Genomic DNA, 15,000 nt, shown 5'->3' with positions numbered 1-15,000 from the left:
CTTTGTTTTTGCTTGAAATTTACTTTCATTGTGGTGGTGGAGGTGGTGGTGGTGGTGGTGGTGGTGAAGGTGGTGGTGGTGGTGAAGGTGGTGGTGGTAGTGGTGGTGGTGATGGTGGTGGTGGTGGTGGTGGTGGTGGTGGTGGCAGTGGGTGGAGTTGTTGTGGAGGCGATGGCAGTGGTGGTGGTGGTGGTGGTGGTGGTGGCGTTGGTTGTGGTGGTTGTGGAGGCCGCAGCAGTGGTGATGGTGATGGTTGTGGTGCTGCTGATAATGGTGGTGGTGGTTGTGTTGGTAGAGCATTTTTCAATGTTGCTTTTTTGTTATTCACAAGCCATAGAAAAGAATTTAGTTTTCTTCGCAAACAAAAGTCTATTATTTTTTTTCGCTCCCAGGTGAGGAAACACAAAAAAAGAACATTAATGGAGTCATGCTATTTCCAAGTTCTCCATAAAACAAAGATCTTCCGCATAGTTTCACTTGATAAGATTCCATGAAATAAGAGAAATACAGAATGTCAGAAACACTACTATTTCAGACCATAATAGTAGTAGTAGTAGTAATAATAATAATAATAATAATAATAATAATAATAATAATAATAATAATAATAAGAGAGCACAAACCTCCAACAAGACAACACCAACGTACTCTCAACAATTAGCCAGAGATGATTTTTAAAATGAGAATATCTGAAATAAACTCGACCGTTCTCACAAATGAAAATACTAAAAGTTACCCTGACTGTTCTCAAACATTAAGTGAAAAAACTGGAGAAAAGAAATCCCAAATCCTGATTGATCCCCAAATCTGATCAGTTCGTGCCAGTCACAAGGCTGGAGACAATATTTCCTGGGGCTAAGACAACAGTAAAATTCATCCTAACCAGGACTGCTACATTATGCTATTGTTATGATGATAACGGTGAACTAGAGTATGTAGCCAAGTTTATGTATTTAGGTAGTAAGATAACATTCTCAGGCGACACCAACAAAGATATTAAGACGAGAATAAGTAAGGCAACGATCGCTTTTCATCTGTTAAAAAAAGTATGGAGCGCAAGTGTAATTTCAATAAGGAACAAAATAAGAATTTTTAATACTAACGTAAAAGCGATGTTATTGTATGGGGTTGAGACATGGCAAACAACAGTTAAGTCAAATAAGCAAATACAATCATTCATCAATAGGTGCTTGCGTAGTATACTTAAAATCAGATGGCCAGAACACACAAGCAATATGGAGCTATGGCAAAGAACGAATCAAGTTTCGATTAGGGAGCAAACATTTAAGAACAAGTGGAAGTGAATCGCTAGCACAATTAGAAAAGACAGACCAGATGTAGCGAAAAGTGCTTTACAGTGGAATCCGGATGGATATAGAAAGAAAGGTAGGCCTAAGAACTCGTGGCATAGATCAACACAAAAGGAACTAGAGAAAGGGGGACATTCATGGCAGAGTATAAGTACAGAAGCCAAAGATTATGCGACATGGAATTCAATTATAAGTGGCCTATACTCCGCATTGGAGGGTTAAAGGCAAGAAAAAAAGAATGATGAAAATACATTTTATATTTCTGATTCTCCTTAACATAATTTCTTGATAAGTCATCGACAAATGTGTTGAAGACAAGTGCCTGTACACGCCAGCCTTGGTTTGGATTGGTTTCAATGTGATCATCTCGACTATAGCATCGGCGTTGGTCACATATCTTGCAGTGAGTATTACTATTAATTCTTATGTATGCGTATGTATGTGTGTGTGTGTGTAGCATAGTGACGCAGAAATACCCTTCGTTGATATCAGGGTATGCAATAAAACCACTAACGTAAAAAATAAAGGTTACTTTCTCGAGTCAAGCCAACTCATAAGGGATAGTTTCCCAGGAGTCATGCCGACTCATAAGGGATAGTTTCCCAGTTTCCGTTGCATATAAATTTCCCACCTGCATGGGACGCTGGTCTGTCATAGGATTATTCAGGGTTGCCGGCTGAGTGGACTGGAGCAACATGAAATGAAGTACATTATTTACATTTGACGGATATTTGTCCTCATCTTGTTTGTTGTTAACACCTTAACACCTTAACCACTAAGCCATGCACCTCCATGAAATTCCTTCCTGAGTGATATAGACTCACAAGGGCCGGTTTCCATGGCGTATATATTCCCCAGCTGAACAGGACGCCTGTCTATCACTGGATTACTCATTTTTGTCAGCCGAATGGACTAGAGCAATGTGGAATGAAGTATTTTGCTCAAGAACATAACCCTAACCCAAGCCAGGAATCTTAACCACAATCTTAGAATCATAAGACAAACCCCTAACCACTAAGCCATGAGACAAACCCCTAACCACTAAGCCATGAGACAAACCCCTAACCGCTAAGCCATGAGACAAACCCCTAACCACTAAGCCATGAGACTCTACAATAAAACCACTGGGAGTGAGGAACCCCTATTTGTTGTCACAGCATATTTCTAGAAAAGGGACACACTGATGTAAAACCTGTAGTTTTACGTGATTACTGGTCATCTCATTTCTGCCAGTCGCTAGAAACTAATCAGGGAGACTCAAACAGGTGTATTCATGCTGTACAGATGTTTATCACTAGAATCCAATGATGTACACCTGTCTTTTTATGGTGACCTCATCTACTGAAAGTTCTAAGGTGATAGAAGAGTGGTGACATGTGCAAACCTAACCGATAGGAAGTGCACAGTTAAGTTACAACTTTCGTTTGTCACCTATGCTTCAAACTATGCAGATCTGCAGTGGAATTGAATTGTCATCTGGGAGGTCGCAGATGGAAAGTCAGAAATGCCATTGACAAAGAGGAAGCACAAGGTGACGACAATCATTTGTGAAGATGGAGCAATCACCATGTGTGTGTGTGTGTGTGTGTGAGTGTGTGTATGTGAGTGTATGTGTGTGTGTATGTGTGCATGTGGGTGTGCATATGTATATATGTATGTATGTATATGCATGTATATGTGTGTGTGTGTGTGTGTGTGTGTAAATACAGGGCGTCCACAAAGTCTGGGTACATGGGGTAAATAAAATCATAACATAAACAATTAAATATAAGAAATAATAATTTCTTATAGTATGTGTTAGTCCCCACGTACCCAGCCTTTGTGGACACTCTGTATATATATATAGGGTGTCCACAAGGTCTGGGCACATGGAGGAAATAAAACCATAACATAAACAATTAAATATAAGAAATAATAATTTCTTAAAGCATGTGTTAGTCCCCACGTACCCAGCCTTTGTGGACACTCTGTATATATATATAGGGTGTCCACAAGGTCTGGGCACATGGAGGAAATAAAACCATAACATAAACAATTAAATATAAGAAATATTAATTTCTTAAAGCATGTGTTAGTCCCCACGTACCCAGCCTTTGTGGACACTCTGTATATATATATAGGGTGTCCACAAGGTCTGGGTACATGGAGGAAATAAAACCATAACATAAACAATTAAATATAAGAAATAATAATTTCTTAAAGCATGTGTTAGTCCCCACGTACCCAGCCTTTGTGGACACTTTGTATATATATATAGGGTGTCCACAAGGTCTGGGTACATGGAGGAAATAAAACCATAACATAAACAATTAAATATAAGAAATAATAATTTCTTAAAGCATGTGTTAGTCCCCACGTACCCAGCCTTTGTAGACACTCTGTATATATATATAGGGAGTCCACAAGGTCTGGGCACATGGAGGAAATAAAACCATAACATAAACAATTAAATATAAGAAATAATAATTTCTTAAAGCATGTGTTAGTCCCCACGTACCCAGCCTTTGTGGACACTCTGTATATATATATAGGGTGTCCACAAGGTCTGGGCACATGGAGGAAATAAAACCATAACATAAACAATTAAATATAAGAAATAATAATTTCTTAAAGCATGTGTTAGTCCCCACGTACCCAGCCTTTGTGGACACTCTGTATATATATATAGGGTGTCCACAAGGTCTGGGTACATGGAGGAAATAAAACCATAACATAAACAATTAAATATAAGAAATAATAATTTCTTAAAGCATGTGTTAGTCCCCACGTACCCAGCCTTTGTGGACACTCTGTATATATATATAGGGTGTCCACAAGGTCTGGGCACATGGAGGAAATAAAACCATAACATAAACAATTAAATATAAGAAATAATAATTTCTTAAAGCATGTGTTAGTCCCCACGTACCCAGCCTTTGTGGACACTCTGTATATATATATAGGGTGTCCACAAGGTCTGGGTACATGGAGGAAATAAAACCATAACATAAACAATTAAATATAAGAAATAATAATTTCTTAAAGCATGTGTTAGTCCCCACGTACCCAGCCTTTGTGGACACTCTGTATATATATATAGGGTGTCCACAAGGTCTGGGTACATGGAGGAAATAAAACCATAACATAAACAATTAAATATAAGAAATAATAATTTCTTAAAGCATGTGTTAGTCCCCACGTACCCAGCCTTTGTAGACACTCTGTATATATATATAGGGTGTCCAGAAGGTCTGGGCACATGGAGGAAATAAAACCATAACATAAACAATTAAATATAAGAAATAATAATTTCTTAAAGCATGTGTTAGTCCCCACGTACCCAGCCTTTGTGGACACTCTGTATATATATATAGGGTGTCCACAAGGTCTGGGCACATGGAGGAAATAAAACCATAACATAAACAATTAAATATAAGAAATAATAATTTCTTAAAGCATGTGTTAGTCCCCACGTACCCAGCCTTTGTGGACACTCTGTATATATATATAGGGTGTCCACAAGGTCTGGGTACATGGAGGAAATAAAACCATAACATAAACAATTAAATATAAGAAATAATAATTTCTTAAAGCATGTGTTAGTCCCCACGTACCCAGCCTTTGTGGACACTCTGTATATATATATAGGGTGTCCACAAGGTCTGGGCACATGGAGGAAATAAAACCATAACATAAACAATTAAATATAAGAAATAATAATTTCTTAAAGCATGTGTTAGTCCCCACGTACCCAGCCTTTGTGGACACTCTGTATATATATATAGGGTGTCCACAAGGTCTGGGTACATGGAGGAAATAAAACCATAACATAAACAATTAAATATAAGAAATAATAATTTCTTAAAGCATGTGTTAGTCCCCACGTACCCAGCCTTTGTAGACACTCTGTATATATATATAGGGTGTCCAGAAAGTCTGGGTACATGGAGGAAATAAAACCATAACATAAACAATTAAATATAAGAAATAATAATTTCTTAAAGCATGTGTTAGTCCCCACGTACCCAGCCTTTGTGGACACTCTGTATATATATATAGGGTATCCACAAGGTCTGGGCACATGGAGTAAATAAAACCATAACATAAACAATTAAATATAAGAAATAATAATTTCTTAAAGCATGTGTTAGTCCCCACGTACCCAGCCTTTGTAGACACTCTGTATATATATATAGGGTGTCCACAAGGTCTGGGCACATGGAGGAAATAAAACCATAACATAAACAATTAAATATAAGAAATAATAATTTATTAAAGCATGTGTTAGTCCCCATGTACCCAGACTTTGTAGACACTCTGTATATATATATATAGGGTATCCACAAAGTCTGGGCACATGGAGTAAATAAAACCATAACATAAACAATTAAATATAGGAAATAATAATTTCTTAAAGCATGTGTTAGAGCCAACGTACCCAGCCTTTGTGGACACTCTGTATATATATATAGGGTGTCCACAAGGTCTGGGCACATGGAGGAAATAAAACCATAACATAAACAATTAAATATAAGGAATAATAATTTCTTAAAGCATGTGTTAGTCCCCATGTACCCAGACTTTGTAGACACTCTGTATATATATATAGGGTGTCCACAAGGTCTGGGCACATGGAGGAAATAAAACCATAACATAAACAATTAAATATAAGAAATAATAATTTCTTAAAGCATGTGTTAGTCCCCACGTACCCAGGCTTTGTAGACACTCTGTATATATATATAGGGTATCCACAAAGTCTGGGCACATGGAGGAAATAAAACCATAACATAAACAATTAAATATAAGAAATAATAATTTCTTAAAGCATGTGTTAGTCCCCACGTACCCAGCCTTTGTAGACACTCTGTATATATATATAGGGTGTCCAGAAAGTCTGGGTACATGGAGGAAATAAAACCATAACATAAACAATTAAATATAAGAAATAATAATTTCTTAAAGCATGTGTTAGTCCCCACGTACCCAGCCTTTGTGGACACTCTGTATATATATATAGGGTATCCACAAGGTCTGGGCACATGGAGTAAATAAAACCATAACATAAACAATTAAATATAAGAAATAATAATTTCTTAAAGCATGTGTTAGTCCCCACGTACCCAGCCTTTGTAGACACTCTGTATATATATATAGGGTGTCCACAAGGTCTGGGCACATGGAGGAAATAAAACCATAACATAAACAATTAAATATAAGAAATAATAATTTCTTAAAGTATGTGTTAGTCCCCACGTACCCAGCCTTTGTGGACACTCTGTATATATATATAGGGTGTCCACAAGGTCTGGGCACATGGAGGAAATAAAACCATAACATAAACAATTAAATATAAGAAATAATAATTTCTTAAAGCATGTGTTAGTCCCCACGTACCCAGCCTTTGTGGACACCCTGTATATATATATAGGGTGTCCACAAGGTCTGGGCACATGGAGGAAATAAAACCATAACATAAACAATTAAATATAAGAAATAATAATTTCTTAAAGCATGTGTTAGTCCCCACGTACCCAGCCTTTGTGGACACTCTGTATATATATATAGGGTGTCCACAAGGTCTGGGCACATGGAGGAAATAAAACCATAACATAAACAATTAAATATAAGAAATAATAATTTCTTAAAGCATGTGTTAGTCCCCACGTACCCAGCCTTTGTGGACACCCTGTATATATATACAGGATGTCCAGAAGGTCTGGGCACATGGAGGAAATAAAACCATAACATAAACAATTAAATATAAGAAATAATAATTTATTAAAGCATGTGTTAGTCCCCACGTACCCAGCCTTTGTGGACACTCTGTATATATATATAGGGTGTCCACAAGGTCTGGGCACATGGAGGAAATAAAACCATAACATAAACAATTAAATATAAGAAATAATAATTTATTAAAGCATGTGTTAGTCCCCACGTACCCAGGCTTTGTGGACACTCTGTATATATATATAGGGTGTCCACAAGGTCTGGGCACATGGAGGAAATAAAACCATAACATAAACAATTAAATATAAGAAATAATAATTTCTTAAAGCATGTGTTAGTCCCCACGTACCCAGCCTTTGTGGACACCCTGTATATATATACAGGATGTCCAGAAGGTCTGGGCACATGGAGGAAATAAAACCATAACATAAACAATTAAATATAAGAAATAATAATTTCTTAAAGCATGTGTTAGTCCCCACGTACCCAGGCTTTGTGGACACTCTGTATATATATATAGGGTGTCCACAAGGTCTGGGCACATGGAGGAAATAAAACCATAACATAAACAATTAAATATAAGAAATAATAATTTATTAAAGCATGTGTTAGTCCTCACGTACCCAGGCTTTGTGGACACTCTGTATATATATATAGGGTGTCCACAAGGTCTGGGCACATGGAGGAAATAAAACCATAACATAAACAATTAAATATAAGAAATAATAATTTCTTAAAGCATGTGTTAGTCCCCACGTACCCAGGCTTTGTGGACACTCTGTATATATATATAGGGTGTCCACAAGGTCTGGGCACATGGAGGAAATAAAACCATAACATAAACAATTAAATATAAGAAATAATAATTTATTAAAGCATGTGTTAGTCCCCACGTACCCAGGCTTTGTGGACACTCTGTATATATATATAGGGTGTCCACAAGGTCTGGGCACATGGAGGAAATAAAACCATAACATAAACAATTAAATATAAGACATAATAATTTATTAAAGCATGTGTTAGTCCCCACGTACCCAGGCTTTGTGGACACTCTGTATATATATATAGGGTGTCCACAAGGTCTGGGCACATGGAGGAAATAAAACCATAACATAAACAATTAAATATAAGAAATAATAATTTCTTAAACCATGTGTTAGTCCCCACGTACCCAGGCTTTGTGGACACTCTGTATATATATATAGGGTGTCCACAAGGTCTGGGCACATGGAGGAAATAAAACCATAACATAAACAATTAAATATAAGAAATAATAATTTCTTAAAGCATGTGTTAGTCCCCACGTACCCAGGCTTTGTGGACACTCTGTATATATATATAGGGTGTCCACAAGGTCTGGGCACATGGAGGAAATAAAACCATAACATAAACAATTAAATATAAGAAATAATAATTTATTAAAGCATGTGTTAGTCCCCACGTACCCAGGCTTTGTGGACACTCTGTATATATATATAGGGTGTCCACAAGGTCTGGGCACATGGAGGAAATAAAACCATAACATAAACAATTAAATATAAGAAATAATAATTTATTAAAGCATGTGTTAGTCCCCACGTACCCAGACTTTGTGGACAATCTGTATATATATATAGGGTGTCCACAAGGTCTGGGCACATGGAGGAAATAAAACCATAACATAAACAATTAAATATAAGAAATAATAATTTATTAAAGCATGTGTTAGTCCCCACGTACCCAGGCTTTGTGGACACTCTGTATATATATATATATAGGGTGTCCACAAGGTCTGGGCACATGGAGGAAATAAAACCATAACATAAACAATTAAATATAAGAAATAATAATTTCTTAAAGCATGTGTTAGTCCCCACGTACCCAGCCTTTGTGGACACCCTGTATATATATATATAGGGTGTCCACAAGGTCTGGGCACATGGAGGAAATAAAACCATAACATAAACAATTAAATATAAGAAATAATAATTTCTTAAAGCATGTGTTAGTCCCCACGTACCCAGCCTTTGTGGACACTCTGTATATATATATAGGGTGTCCACAAGGTCTGGGCACATGGAGGAAATAAAACCATAACATAAACAATTAAATATAAGAAATAATAATTTCTTAAAGCATGTGTTAGTCCCCACGTACCCAGCCTTTGTGGACACCCTGTATATATATACAGGATGTCCAGAAGGTCTGGGCACATGGAGGAAATAAAACCATAACATAAACAATTAAATATAAGAAATAATAATTTATTAAAGCATGTGTTAGTCCCCACGTACCCAGCCTTTGTGGACACTCTGTATATATATATAGGGTGTCCACAAGGTCTGGGCACATGGAGGAAATAAAACCATAACATAAACAATTAAATATAAGAAATAATAATTTATTAAAGCATGTGTTAGTCCCCACGTACCCAGGCTTTGTGGACACTCCGTATATATATATAGGGTGTCCACAAGGTCTGGGCACATGGAGGAAATAAAACCATAACATAAACAATTAAATATAAGAAATAATAATTTCTTAAAGCATGTGTTAGTCCCCACGTACCCAGCCTTTGTGGACACCCTGTATATATATACAGGATGTCCAGAAGGTCTGGGCACATGGAGGAAATAAAACCATAACATAAACAATTAAATATAAGAAATAATAATTTCTTAAAGCATGTGTTAGTCCCCACGTACCCAGGCTTTGTGGACACTCTGTATATATATATAGGGTGTCCACAAGGTCTGGGCACATGGAGGAAATAAAACCATAACATAAACAATTAAATATAAGAAATAATAATTTATTAAAGCATGTGTTAGTCCTCACGTACCCAGGCTTTGTGGACACTCTGTATATATATATAGGGTGTCCACAAGGTCTGGGCACATGGAGGAAATAAAACCATAACATAAACAATTAAATATAAGAAATAATAATTTCTTAAAGCATGTGTTAGTCCCCACGTACCCAGGCTTTGTGGACACTCTGTATATATATATAGGGTGTCCACAAGGTCTGGGCACATGGAGGAAATAAAACCATAACATAAACAATTAAATATAAGAAATAATAATTTATTAAAGCATGTGTTAGTCCCCACGTACCCAGGCTTTGTGGACACTCTGTATATATATATAGGGTGTCCACAAGGTCTGGGCACATGGAGGAAATAAAACCATAACATAAACAATTAAATATAAGACATAATAATTTATTAAAGCATGTGTTAGTCCCCACGTACCCAGGCTTTGTGGACACTCTGTATATATATATAGGGTGTCCACAAGGTCTGGGCACATGGAGGAAATAAAACCATAACATAAACAATTAAATATAAGAAATAATAATTTATTAAAGCATGTGTTAGTCCCCACGTACCCAGGCTTTGTGGACACTCTGTATATATATATAGGGTGTCCACAAGGTCTGGGCACATGGAGGAAATAAAACCATAACATAAACAATTAAATATAAGAAATAATAATTTCTTAAAGCATGTGTTAGTCCCCACGTACCCAGGCTTTGTGGACACTCTGTATATATATATAGGGTGTCCACAAGGTCTGGGCACATGGAGGAAATAAAACCATAACATAAACAATTAAATATAAGAAATAATAATTTATTAAAGCATGTGTTAGTCCCCACGTACCCAGGCTTTGTGGACACTCTGTATATATATATAGGGTGTCCACAAGGTCTGGGCACATGGAGGAAATAAAACCATAACATAAACAATTAAATATAAGAAATAATAATTTATTAAAGCATGTGTTAGTCCCCACGTACCCAGACTTTGTGGACAATCTGTATATATATATAGGGTGTCCACAAGGTCTGGGCACATGGAGGAAATAAAACCATAACATAAACAATTAAATATAAGAAATAATAATTTATTAAAGCATGTGTTAGTCCCCACGTACCCAGGCTTTGTGGACACTCTGTATATATATATATATAGGGTGTCCACAAGGTCTGGGCACATGGAGGAAATAAAACCATAACATAAACAATTAAATATAAGAAATAATAATTTATTAAAGCATGTGTTAGTCCCCACGTACCCAGACTTTGTGGACAATCTGTATATATATATAGGGTGTCCACAAGGTCTGGGCACATGGAGGAAATAAAACCATAACATAAACAATTAAATATAAGAAATAATAATTTCTTAAAGCATGTGTTAGTCCCCACGTACCCAGCCTTTGTGGACACTCTGTATATATATATAGGGTGTCCACAAGGTCTGGGCACATGGAGGAAATAAAACCATAACATAAACAATTAAATATAAGAAATAATAATTTCTTAAAGCATGTGTTAGTCCCCACGTACCCAGGCTTTGTGGACACTCTGTATATATATATAGGGTGTCCACAAGGTCTGGTCACATGGAGGAAATAAAACCATAACATAAACAATTAAATATAAGAAATAATAATTTATTAAAGCATGTGTTAGTCCCCACGTACCCAGGCTTTGTGGACACTCTGTATATATATATAGGGTGTCCACAAGGTCTGGGCACATGGAGGAAATAAAACCATAACATAAACAATTAAATATAAGAAATAATAATTTCTTAAAGCATGTGTTAGTCCCCACGTACCCAGGCTTTGTGGACACTCTGTATATATATATAGGGTGTCCACAAGGTCTGGGCACATGGAGGAAATAAAACCATAACATAAACAATTAAATATAAGAAATAATAATTTCTTAAAGCATGTGTTAGTCCCCACGTACCCAGACTTTGTGGACAATCTGTATATATATATAGGGTGTCCACAAGGTCTGGGCACATGGAGGAAATAAAACCATAACATAAACAATTAAATATAAGAAATAATAATTTCTTAAAGCATGTGTTAGTCCCCACGTACCCAGACTTTGTGGACAATCTGTATATATATATAGGGTGTCCACAAGGTCTGGGCACATGGAGGAAATAAAACCATAACATAAACAATTAAATATAAGAAATAATAATTTCTTAAAGCATGTATTAGTCCCCATGTACCCAGACTTTGTGGACCACCCTGTATACATATACAGGGTATCCACAAATCTGAGTACATGGAGTAAATAAAATCATAACAAACAATTAAATATAAGAAATAATAATTTATTAAAGTATGTGTTAATCCCCATGTGGGTACATGGAGTAAATAAAACCATAATATAAACAATTAAATATAAGAAATAATAATTTCTTAAAGCATGTGTTAGTCCCCATGTACCCAGACTTTGTGGACATCCTGTAGATAGATAATATATATATATATATATATATATATATATATATATATATATATATATATCATATCTATAAAAGTGAAGATGTGTGTGTGTGTGTGTGTATACGTGTATGTACTTTATGCACGTCCACAAATTAGCACACATGTTGCTCCAATTTTAGGAGGAGATTCGTTATAACCCAGCATGTTCGTCAAATTTTTCTCTTAGAGGCACCTGCGTATAGCTGTAAAAATATCAATAAACTTTTACCAATTTTGAAGTTTGTTGCCATGGTGAAGTCAAATCTGTGCTTAGGCACTTGAAGGAGAGAGAAAGAAAGAGAGTGTTTGCCAAGCGTCAAACAAAAAAAAAATATATGTTTATTTTATATCGTTCATTAGGGTTGGTGTTAGGGTTTACAGTTTTAGGGTCAGGGTTAGGGTTTAGGGTTAGGGTTAGAGTTAACCTAGAAGGGACAGGCCCCTTATTTTTTGGTTAAGGCTGATGGTAAGTTTTCCTTAGTTACTCCAATCCAGATCCCCAATGCAAACCTTCAGATCAACTTTCTCCTATGCAGATCTCTAATGCAACTTTAAAAAAAACAGTCAATAAGTGGAAATAACCAATAAACTGATTCCTTATGGGATTTCCCAATCAAATTGCCAGCAAACCATTTTCAGCCAAACCAATTTCAACAGATTTCGCTCAAATCTGATGTCCATGTTACTTATTTTGGTTTGAATAAAGCACTTGATCACTTAATAATCCTAGCTTAATCCCGAGCAGCGCCGGGCTATACTGCTAGTATATATATATATATATATATATACATACATACATACATATATATACAGGGTGTCCACAAAGTCTGGATACATGGAGGAAATAAAACCATAACATAAACAATTAAATATAAGAAATAATAATTTCTTAAAGCATGTGTTAATCCCCACGCACCCAGACTTTGTGGACACTCTGTATATATATATATATATATACAGGGTGTCCACAAAGTCTGGCTACATGGAGTAAATAAAATCATAACATAAACAATTAAATATAAGAAATAACAATTTCTTAAAGCATGTGTTAATCCCCATGTACCCAGACTTTGTGGACACTCTGTATATATATATACAGGATGTCCAGAAAGTCTGGGTACACGGAGTAAATAAAATCATAACATAAACAATTAAATATAAGAAATAACAATTTCTTAAAGCATGTGTTAATCCCCCAATGTACCCAGACATTATGGACACTCTGTATATATATACAGGGTGTCCAGAAAGTCTGGGTACATGGAGTAAATAAAACCATAACATAAACAATTAAATATAAGAAATAATAATTTCTTAAAGCATGTGTTAGTCCCCATGTACCCAGACTTTGTGGACAATCTGTAAATATATATATAGGGTGTTCACAAAGTCTGGGTACATGGAGTAAATAAAACCATAACATAAACAATTAAATATAAGAAATAATAATTTCTTAAAGCATGTGTTAGTCCCCATGTACCCAGACTTTGTGGACACTCTGTATATATATATATAGGGTGTCCAGAAAGTCTGGGTATATGGAGTAAATAAAATCATAACATGAACAATTAAATATAAGAAATAACAATTTCTTAAAGTATATGTTAATCCCCATGTACCCAGACATTGTGGACATTCTGTATATATATACAGGGTGTCCAGAAAGTCTGGGTACATGGAGTAAATAAAACCATAACATAAACAATTAATATAAGATAAAATAATTTCTTAAAGCATGTGTTAATCCCCACATACCCAGACTTTGTGGGCACTTTGTATATATATATATATATATATATATATATATATAGGGTGTCCAGAAAGTCTGGGTACATGGAGTAAATAAAACCATAACATAAACAATTAAATATAAGAAATAATAATTTCTTAAAGCATGTGTTAATCCCCACGTACCCAGCCTTTGTGGACACTCTGTATATATATATATATAGGGTGTCCAGAAAGTCTGGGTACATGGAGTAAATAAAATCATAACATAAACAATTAAATATAAGAAATAACAATTTCTTAAAGCATGTGTTAATCCCCATGTACCCAGACTTTGTGGACACTCTGTATATATATAGGGTGTCCAGAAAGTCTGGGTACATGGAGTAAATAAAACCATAACATAAACAATTAAATATAAGAAATAATAATTTCTTAAAGCATGTGTTAATCCCCACGTACCCAGACTTTGTGGGCACTTTGTATATATATATATATATATAGGGTGTCCACAAAGTCTGGGTACATGGAGGAAATAAAACCATGACATAAACAATTAGATATAAGAAATAATAATTTCTTAAAGCATGTGTTAATCCCCACATACCCAGACTTTGTGGGCACTTTGTATATATATATATATATATATATATATAGGGTGTCCAGAAAGTCTGGGTACATGGAGTAAATAAAACCATAACATAAACAATTAAATATAAGAAATAACAATTTCTTAAAGTATGTGTTAATCCCCATGTGGGTACATGGAGTGAATACAATTATAACATAAACAATTAAATATAAGAAATAAGAATTTCTTAAAGCATGTGTTAATCCCCATGTACCCAGACTTTGTGGACACCTTGTATATATATACAGGGTGTCCAGAAAGTCTGGGTACACGGAGTAAATAAAACCATAACATAAACAATTAAATATAAGAAATAACAATTTCTTAAAGTATGTGTTAATCC

At 35.3% G+C, this 15,000-nt stretch overlaps 1 protein-coding gene across 7 annotated transcripts in view; it reads left to right on the top strand.

Annotated features, from left to right (window-relative positions):
• Positions 1-15,000, top strand: part of LOC106873123 (H(+)/Cl(-) exchange transporter 7) — a 180,884-nt gene that overhangs the window by 105,959 nt on the left and 59,925 nt on the right. For all 7 annotated transcript variants that reach the window (XR_016239118.1, XR_016239119.1, XR_016239120.1 and 4 more), the window contains exon 6: positions 1,604-1,713. Coding sequence is in view for 4 of the 7 variants with exons in the window: in XM_089345822.1 (XP_089201948.1) it covers positions 1,604-1,713 (110 nt within the window). In the remaining 3 variants the exon portion in view is untranslated. The remainder of the gene's footprint in view (positions 1-1,603; positions 1,714-15,000) is intronic.

This window comes from Octopus bimaculoides, chromosome 30 (assembly GCF_046866305.1).
Source record: "Octopus bimaculoides isolate indiv1 chromosome 30, ASM4686630v1, whole genome shotgun sequence".
Lineage (NCBI taxonomy): Eukaryota > Metazoa > Mollusca > Cephalopoda > Octopoda > Octopodidae > Octopus > Octopus bimaculoides.
This window is presented reverse-complemented; position numbering and strand designations above follow the sequence as displayed.